The sequence below is a fragment of the Aulonocara sp. 'chitande type north' Nkhata Bay genome, linkage group LG15, assembly GCF_057382095.1.
Source record: "Aulonocara sp. 'chitande type north' Nkhata Bay isolate Kocher_YH1m ecotype deep benthic linkage group LG15, A_spYH_male_GT1.1, whole genome shotgun sequence".
Taxonomy (NCBI): Eukaryota; Metazoa; Chordata; class Actinopteri; order Cichliformes; family Cichlidae; genus Aulonocara; species Aulonocara sp. 'chitande type north' Nkhata Bay.
The window spans coordinates 12,976,999-12,986,457 of NC_141358.1; the positions used below are offsets into that span (position 1 = coordinate 12,976,999).

General features: G+C 38.5%; 2 protein-coding genes across 2 annotated transcripts; both read right to left on the bottom strand.

Annotated features, from left to right (window-relative positions):
- Positions 1-89: 89 nt before the first annotated feature.
- On the bottom strand, positions 90-8,178 carry LOC147312703 (uncharacterized). Its single transcript, XM_086264258.1, has 6 exons — positions 8,061-8,178; positions 5,882-5,961; positions 5,088-5,237; positions 4,718-4,855; positions 4,473-4,598; positions 90-3,987 (listed from the first exon to the last, which is right to left on the bottom strand). The coding sequence occupies exons 2-6, from the start codon at positions 5,959-5,961 to the stop codon at positions 3,897-3,899; spliced, it is 585 nt and encodes a 194-aa protein (XP_086120384.1). The 5' UTR covers positions 8,061-8,178; the 3' UTR covers positions 90-3,896.
- A 138-nt stretch (positions 8,179-8,316) lies between these two features.
- On the bottom strand, positions 8,317-9,179 carry msgn1 (mesogenin 1). The gene has a single exon (XM_086264263.1). The coding sequence runs from the start codon at positions 9,161-9,163 to the stop codon at positions 8,735-8,737; it is 429 nt and encodes a 142-aa protein (XP_086120389.1). The 5' UTR covers positions 9,164-9,179; the 3' UTR covers positions 8,317-8,734.
- Positions 9,180-9,459: the final 280 nt, after the last annotated feature.

The following is a 9,459-nucleotide window of genomic DNA, read 5'->3' on the forward strand; positions in this document are numbered from 1 at the left end:
GACTATTTCAAATAAGTCAAAAGTTTTTGTTTGACGAGCTGCAGTGATATCGGGATGAACTGTATGTATACGTGCAGATACAAGACCAGCACACACGAGACCTTTGCTTTGTACATTTATTGATTAAAACAGTATACATCAAATCACAAAACAGCGTATACAGCATAGTCATTCTGATGATTGGCACCTCATTTTATTTTACGTGTATTCATCGTATGGTTACCTTCAAAAGGACAAAGTGGAGGTGTTTAATCGTTTCTTTATGTTGTAGAGGAGTTAAGTGTCAACTAATTCAAGTTCACTGGAGGGATCTTTTTTGCTTGCTAGTTTTGTTGGCCTTTTCATTTTGAAATCTATCCTGTCTGTTAAAACCTGGCCTCACAGGAATCTCAATCATTTAGCAAGCACTCAAGTAGGTTCAGACAGGCTTTATCAAATCCTAGATGAATTTCAGCTAATCGAACTATTGCATCTATACCTTCCTGAAACCATTTTTGTATGCTGTTTAAAAAAAAAAGAAGTCTAAATACTTAAGTATGATTGCCAGTAGCTTATACTGCTTCTAATGGCTCTAATCACTGAATGTTTCTTGAAATATAGTCCCTTAAATGTAAACAGTGGATGATAGTGACTTAGAAAGTGATGCAACAGTGGTGAGAAAGTCCTGTAAATCTGTAAATGTAGCATCCTCCAGCTACCACTGGTTCAGTTTACACAACAACAGTGCTTAAAGTTTTTTCACCACCACAGCTGTCCTAAATTAACAGTGTTGATAGTTACCAAAATCTCTGTTTCTCTACTGGATAATCATCAAAATCATATTTTAAATGCTGAACTATAATTTGTTTAATTAAATTATTTTATTTAATTTCTGACTTCTTATAAATCCTGTGTGAAAATGTGGCTGAAATTTGGGTATAAAAACACTGTTATATAAATAATATAATTTTTAGTTTGAAATAAGTTTTTGACAAATTTCTAAAAAAAAAAATTAATTTTGTTTTTAATGATAGGTGGTCTGATAAATTATCTGTTGTAGCTAAATTACCAAGAAGCTAAATTAAAGTGCTGTGTGCAGATAAAAAAAAAATAGATCTTTAATTCTACCACTTTAGAATTTGTTATAATATAAACCACTGATAAATTCTATAAATTATATTCCAACTATAAATGAACTAAAATGGCTTTTTGTTGGTCACAAAGATAAAAAGTCTGACAGCCTTCCTCTGTGACCCAGCAGGGGGAAAAATGTTGTGCTGAACACTGAAGAGTGTAAAATGTCTACTGGCCTCCTGAACCAAAGCATTGTTAATCTGTGGGTCGTTCCATCGCTTCTCAGTACATAGTCTAACCTGTGATATCAGCACGAATGTTACCGTTACAGCTAACAGGGGCTTCACGTGTCCAATAAGGTGTGGAAGTGAGCTAGAATGCACCATCCACATTAGCCTGGAAGTAGTTAAATGAAACATCTCGATTTCCTGAGTAGAAGACTACGCGCTATATATCAAGCATGCCATTTTCCCCATCACGGTACAGATGCACCTCCAAACCCACAAATCCTCTAAAATCTCACCACTCCCCAGTATGACTCTGACGTTGCTCCACCTTGAGGTCCTGAAAGAGAGAATCTCCTTGTTTTGGAGAGGAAGGGGTTTAGGGATTAAGACACAAGAGGAGGCTCACCTTTTCAAGTGATGTGCCGAACCTCAGGTGTCACGCCGCTGGTGAAGGAGGGGAGAGATGTGAGGGAGGGCCTGGGTTCCTTGGGGCCCGGGAGGTTAACTGTACTGTGTGCCCCCCCCCTTCAGGAGACAACAACAGTCAGTCTGTTATAATCAACTAAAGGGAGAAACTGGGACTTCAGAGGCTGATGTAGCAAAATGTAGTCAAAAGTGTTGAAGAAATGGAAAAAGACAGGAAGAGAAAGGGGTCAGGATGCAACACCTGGCTGTGGCTATTTACTTATCACCTCTCCTTGCACGTGTACCTATATTCAAGCAACGTGTGGTTCACAGAATAAAGTCCTTGTTTATCTAGAAAAAATTATTTTCTTCAGATGGTTGCACCTTTGCTTTTAGCTTTAAAAATTCAGCTGGCCTTAATCACCACACTACGGATAAACTGTAAAACCGAAGACCCTCTTAAGTCATTATATCCCAATTTGAGCAAATGTGTGCACTTTGTAAACCCACATCTATTGTTATTATTATTTTTATTAAATATAAAAAGGTGGAACTATTTCATGCATGCAAGCAATTAGATTTGAAATTATACAAGAGTACAGGAGATAAGATAAATAGATTTGACTGAAAAAAACAAAACAAACTCTAGAAGGTTTTCCGAGCCAGCTGTCCCCTTTGAAACGGGGTCAGCATCTTTTAGAAACAGAATAAATAAGTTATAATTCTTGGTCATATCAGAGTGTCTGTTCAGATGATGTCCTCCTTTTAGACATGCTACCACTCATTTTAAACTGAGAGATGTCTTGTATGTGGAGCGGCTCCGTGTCCTCCAATCAATTTTACACTGGTAGCTACAAGGCCGTAAACCTTTACTATAAGTACAATTCATTGTTTAGTTTTACATTTTTTAAGCCATAAATTAATTGAAGCCCTCAGTCTACAGAATTCAGTGAGATCTAAAGTGAACATCAAGATTTCCTGGTCCTCCAGATAGTAAAAACTAAAGCAAAACTATTAATTACACGAATCAAATGTTCACTTTAAAGTATCACATAAATAAATGTAAGCTCACACTTACAATGCAGTTCATACTGTTTCACAGAGACGTTGTAGTCGGTAATAACAACTCTCAGACTTGTTTGTGAACAAATAAAAAAAGAAGAAGTTGAGTTTATTTTTTTTGTTGTTTTATTATTTTGTTCTTTCACGTCTATCTCTTGACGGTTCTCAAAACACATTCACAGTTTCACAAGTTATGTTAATTACAATGAATATAAAATAGTAACACTTAAAAAAAAACACAGTAAAGAGTAACTTCTTATCATTAACTGGAGCAAATATGAATGGAATTTGCTCTAATAAGAAACCTGGTATATATGTGTGTGTGTATATATATATATATATATATATATATCTATATATCAGTATGCTATTCATTTATAATGCTTTTTTGTCATCACACAATAGATCGCTGGAGACAAACATGAATGTTCCAAACAGCAATACTCATAACTTAAAATACCTGCACATTAAAAGATATATAATATGAAATTAAATACTCATTAATACTCGACAAGCTGGATAAAGACTTGTAAAACGTGTCAAACAATAATTAGTGCACTGTTTAGTGAGGTTATGAATACATAACCATATCCATGTAGCATGAGGAAAGATTAGGGAGGTCCAAGGTGGACCAAACTAATAAACAGTAGTGTTTGAGGGCTGCTGTGCACTCCTTCCCCTCCCTTTTAAAATTTTCCCCTCTACCCCCACCTTCAGAAATACAGTGTCACCCCATTTGTTAACCTTTATTCATTAGGGGTCAGGAAAAAGGCTCACAGGGCGACTGTAACAAGAAACACAGAACATTTAATTTTGGAGAACAAACTCGTTTTAACAACTTCTGTTAAAATACGAACAGTATTTATAGGTAACAGAACTTGGGAATCCCTTTACATTATTCGGTTATAAATCGTTTTTAATTCGTCCTCAGTTGCCCTTTAGTCATTTTCACATTTTTCTCTTTGCCAGTGGACAATACCAACAACCAAACATGTCGGCACAGAGTATTTCTTGAGATACTCAAAAGATAACTCAGACTTTTATTTTTTTTTATAAACACATCATTCGGGGGCATTTCATTCACTGCACGACTACAGGGCCTCTTCTACATTAACAGCTGCTTAGTTATAGTTTTTAGAGCAGGCTGTATTAAAAGCGTCGGCCACCAGGGGGGCCTGGCCACCTCTGGCCTCTGCCAGGTGGGGGGTGAGGCGGAGGAGAGACCGGTCCATTGTGGTAGCTGTGTAAAAGGATAAAATCACACATTGGATTCTTGGCTTTGGCCAATAGGGGGCACACTCTGATAAGAGCAGCCATCTGAACGACTCTAGTTTAAGGCGGGGGAACTGAGATCCCCTCTGCTCTGCACCTTTGAACTTGCAAAATACAGCTTCATGTTTCATGCACTATTTAAGAGTTTAGCTTAAAAAAATAACTTCACTTTACATTTGCTACAGTAGAAAACTATTAAAGCAAAAATGCTTCTTTTTGACACAGAGCTATCAAAAAATTGAAAAGAATTTAACTATAAGCAGGCTGAAGAGAAAGGGACAGAAAAGACTGTGCATTAGTGTCACAAACCTCTGTGCTTTTGCTGCATCTCAGATCTCAAAGAAAAACTCTCAGATTCTCTAAATTTAACAATCTGGTTACCGTGCACACAAAGCACAGAGATTTGTGACATTTTAAGCTTAAGCATGATATGAATATTAAAACACCGCTTACCCTCGTGGGCCTCGCGGACGGAAGGGGCGCGGAGGTCCAGGGGGTGGCATGCCACGGCCTCGAGGGTGTGGCGGACGCCCTCTGAAACCAGGATGACCTGGAGGAGGGGGTGGAGGGGGTCCATGCCTGTAGAGGAAGAACATTTTCAGGCAGTAAGGAATAAGACATTTGAAAGTGACAGGTCAGCTCTAGCTATGCGCTTTGTGGGTGTCTGTGCATGTTATGTGCCTGAATGAGGCGTTTACCTGGGCATGGGTGGAAAGGGGCCTCTGAGGTGCATAGGAGGAGGTGGGGGAGGGGGAAGAGGAGGGCCCATGCCCATAGGTCCAGCCCTACCTCGAGGACCTCTGAGGTCAGGGTAAGGACGCATCCTCCCCATTCCTCTGCAAGGGAAGAAGGTGCAGCATAATTTATCTAAATTGACACATGTAATGGATCAAAAGTTAAGTATGTAAAATGCATCTAAATACAGAAATACTCAGTAGTGGCTGTCTATAAGCATTTCCTTTTTATGTTTACCAACTGAAAATATGTGTTTAGAAACTAACCAAGTTATAAAACTTACATATTACAGAATATCAACACTGTGCGTGTGTCAGACATCAATAAAAGTACCTCATGGGCCCAAATCCATTCATGGCTCCATCCTTTACTCGACCCCTTCCAGGTCCTGGTGGCCCAAAGCCTTTCATCATGCCCCGCCCACCACGCATGCCACCTCTACTCATACGCCCCCCTCGCCCACGGCCTTTGGCCCCACGACCCCTGAAGGAAAATAACAAAGGGAAAACTGACACTGTCCTTCTAGTTCAGGTTCAGTCTTGTTAAGCTGTAACAAAAAAAATAAAATAAAATTTAAAAAAAACACTTTAAATTTTTTATATCTAATCTTGCATAAAACCACAAGAATTGTCATGTTGTCAAATAGTAAGGCATTTAGACTACATAAATAGATATGGGTGTGAAGAGATGCATCTTTAAATCATTATAAAGGAAATCTGCAGGACCTGATTAAGTATTAGTAGAAAACTACTACATTAATTACTGTGACTTGCTGTGGTGAAATTAAAAATCTGCTGGAGATCAAAGAACAAGAAAAACACGTATGCATCCATTAAAATTTACAACAGAGTCCAGGTTGAAGATTTACTGTGAAATCTATAACAATCATTTAACACCAGGCTAAAAAAAGTTAAGCTTTTACAGATTATATCTGTGACACAGTACGACCTCTCTCAGTTACTGCCACTATAGGACAAAACAGTAAGCTATTAATAGCATGACCTTGCTATGACAGTTTCCTATAGACATATCTGAAAGATGAAGCAGGAAAAAAAAAGACCTAAACTCGAATAACCGGCATGTGTACACAAATGAAACAGAAGACTGTAACAGACAGCAGGACAGACCTGGATTTGAGTTGGATTACATGTTTCTCTGAGTCATCCATGGAAGTTTCTGTGACTCTCTCTTCTGTGTCCGTGTCCATCTGAAACAATCCCAAGTCAATAGTTATGTGCAGAAGATCAGCAGTAATAAGCACTAGATTCATACTTGTACCTGTACAAAACATAATGATATAGATATAGACAATGAACACCATCATGAACAGAAGAGCTGCGTTCAAACATACTATTTTTTAAGTGTTTATTATGTAATGCTGGAAACTGCACTGCAATGTCTTTGATTTGTATTCTACTATACTGAGAGGCACTTCATTTTCTGCATTCTGGTGATTTTTTTGCACTAATTTGTATGTTGTCTGCATAAATTACACAGGAAATGCCTTTAATCAATTTATTTCTTCAAGACTAATAAAACAGAACAATAAAGCACTAGAAGATAACTGTATATATATGAAGTGATATAACGCAGTCAGGCTCCCTGGTATTCTGTTTCACTTTTAAATGATTACTCTCCACTTTCCTCGTGTTTGTGTGCTGCTGAATCAGCACAAATACAGGCAGGATTTACTCGCCTATCCTTCCTTTGGATTGCTCTGTTCCAGTTTTGAGTCTGTGTGTAATTGCCTGGCAAGTTTGTGTAATTGCGTTTTATTAACAGGCTGATTAAATACTCATATGGCACCTCTTCAGCTCTCTTAAAAATTAAATCACGTCATACATTTTTATATCCTGGACTTTAATAGCTTAAATATATTTCAACAAGACATCTGCTCATGTTTTCTCATTCTAAAGAATCAGCCTGCTGAAAGCTAAAAGATCTAACGCATTACCTTAAGATTAGTTAACCACTACCAACCCCGGGTTATAAACAATAGGCTCAAAACCTCCAAACAGGAGTAATTACAGTCCTGTGTTATTTTTATTTTTGGAGGAGGGTGGGGGCTATCAAAAAGATCAGAATACATCAGAAGAGATCAGAATTTACTATGATACAAAGGCAATCTTGTTACACAGAAATTCTATAATAAAGATGTGCACCAAAACCTCCTCATGGTTGCTGGGTGGATAAAACTTAACCACACTGACAAAGACTAACACCGAGGACATGTCCCGTTTAATTTACCTGTATTTTTTACTTCATTAGTCTTACATAATAAAAACAAAACGGAACATATTTTTACATTTTTCTTTAAGTCTAGTTAATATTATTACCCTTTCTCTTAACTTTATTTTGTCACACCCACTTTTAGTCAATGCAATAAATTTGATCACTGAATAATTTTATGCCTAATAAAGTCTACAGCTAAATCTCCCGAGAGTTATTTCCATTAGTTTATTATCCTCATTTTGCAATAATGAGGGATGAGTCGCTCATTCTACACCCACCTAAACATCCATTTAAGCCAGGATGTAGACGGAAAGTACACTGTTCTGCTTATAATTTATTATATAGAGAGATTTGTATGTAACAGGTCCAATGGCTGAGCCACACACTTAAAATGTTTAATGGCTATGAACATGGCATGAAGCACACTCGTTCATACGTACATTTTACAGTGATATTTTGAAGACAGAAAGCCTGCAAAGCCAAAGGCACGTCGAGCGTCATGGAAACAATTTTATCCCGATCCTAGGAGGCGGCTGAGGTTGTGTGAGCTTTTAAATATCAAGCTAGCAGCAGCGGCAGAGGGGGTTGGGGACGACCTGTGCGACAAATACAGTTCGAGCCTCTAATAATACTTCTTAATACCTCTCATGAATAGTAGCAAATAGTGAGCCCAGCCGGCTAAAATATACACGTAAAGCGATAAAGGGCCCCGTCTAATTCCTGGAACTTCCAGGGCAGGTATGACAGAATTACGCTATGTTGCAAATTTTTTAAAGAACAGTCTAATATAAACAAATTTCAAAGACACATTTAATGATATTTTCCTAATTGAAAATATAAACAGAATAAACTTCAGTGACAAGCGTGGGATTAAGTAAAACGTTAGTCATCCAAGAAAGGGGCGTTTCTGTAGATTTTTTTTTTACGCTTCTGGAATGACTTACTTCAAATCGGTGACGCCGGTGAGGTAGATTAAAAAAATGATACGGTTTTTGTGATTCCTTAAAAAAAAAAGAAAAAAAATAGAAAAATAAAAAATATAGATATATACAAAATTTCTAGCAACTCTCGTACCTTCGATGGGCTTTGAAATGGCGGCTTAAACAGACATCCCAGGTTGGGATTTCTTTGTGAAGAGACGCTCGCTTTCAAAGTCACGCCCACAAGGAATAAATGTTTAAACTTGATTGGTTCATTGGTACCGTCATTTAGGCCAAGGTTCGCTTTCTGGGATTCTGATTGGTTGACTCGGCTAACGTGCTTCCAATGGTCTCCAGCCTTGAAAGCGGTTCAGTAATTAAACGGGCCACACGTTCAACACATTACACACGTTTATTGAAGATTGAGGGGAAAAGCATGACTGTAGAACTCATTTGGATTAAAACAGCCGATGAATGCAGAACATTTAGCAGAATACAAATCGACCTGTTTTAGTATTTGAGAAAAATACAAAATTCACACAGCAAAACGTTACCAATTCTCTTAAATTCTAAAAAATATAAAAACAGGAGGGTAAAAGTATGAATCAAGTACGACGACTCTTCTCCAAATTATGTCAACATAAACACTGAGTTCATAATTCCAACAAAAGTATGCCTCATATACAGAAAATATCTGGCAAGTGCAAGTAAAGTAAACAATATGTACATTATAACTGTTAAAAGAAATAAGAGGAAAGTATTAAAATGAGTATTAAACAGATAAGGAAACTAAACGAAATGTCCAAATACGGTCCATTTTCAGTGCATTTACGTGCGACTCAGGAGGTCTGCAAGCTTGTTGATGTATTCAATGGTGTATTTGAGCGTCTGTATCTTGGTCAGGGGCTGCCCTCTTTTGCTGTAGTCCGGCGGCAGGTAGTCCCGAAGCTGGTGCAAAGCCTCTGCGAGGCTCCTCATCCGCATCTTCTCCCGCTCGCTGGCCTTCATGCGTCTTTTGGTGGACATCTTTGGCTTGCCTTGCCTTTGCGCCGGTGGTGCAGTCACTTCTCGGCTCGTGAAGGTGAAGTCTTTGATCTCCCGATGCTGGCTGGAGTAGCACATCTCCGGTGAAGAGCACACTGACTCTCTCTGTGACTCAGGTGAAGTGGGCTGAGGTGACTCTTGGTTTTCTCCAAAGGCGCTCTCATGGCACTTCCACTCAGACAATATTTCAGCTGTAACCACATCCAGGTTCATGTTGGATATCCAGGCGACCAAGCAGCGACGGATGGCATTCAGGGTTTCGGCAGGGAGAGTGTGTGAAAGTGATTTGGCCAAAGTGGTTTTATACAGAAGCTGATCTCCGGAGGTTTAAAGGTTCACAGCTGTAGCGACAAAAGTTCAAAGAAACTCGCAAGTGCCAAAATGCGACCTTCCCGGAGGACATGGTTCGTTAGTCTATCACTGGGGTGTGAATAAGGCTAAATAGAGGGATAATGTGATAGAAAGAAAAATAATTAGATTCCTTTACACTTTAAAGTCTCCCTGACGAC

Excerpts from the sequence above, each read along its gene's own strand:
- LOC147312703 (XM_086264258.1), bottom strand. The coding sequence starts at position 5,961 with ATGGACACGGACACAGAAGAGAGAGTCACAGAAACTTCCATGGATGAC. Across the intron at positions 4,856-5,087 it reads AATGGATTTGGGCCCATGAG|AGGAATGGGGAGGATGCGTC; the intron begins GTACTTTTATTG and ends CTTCCCTTGCAG. Across the intron at positions 3,988-4,472 it reads CGTCCGCGAGGCCCACGAGG|CTACCACAATGGACCGGTCT; the intron begins GTAAGCGGTGTT and ends CCTTTTACACAG.
- msgn1 (XM_086264263.1), bottom strand. The coding sequence starts at position 9,163 with ATGAACCTGGATGTGGTTACAGCTGAAATATTGTCTGAGTGGAAGTGC.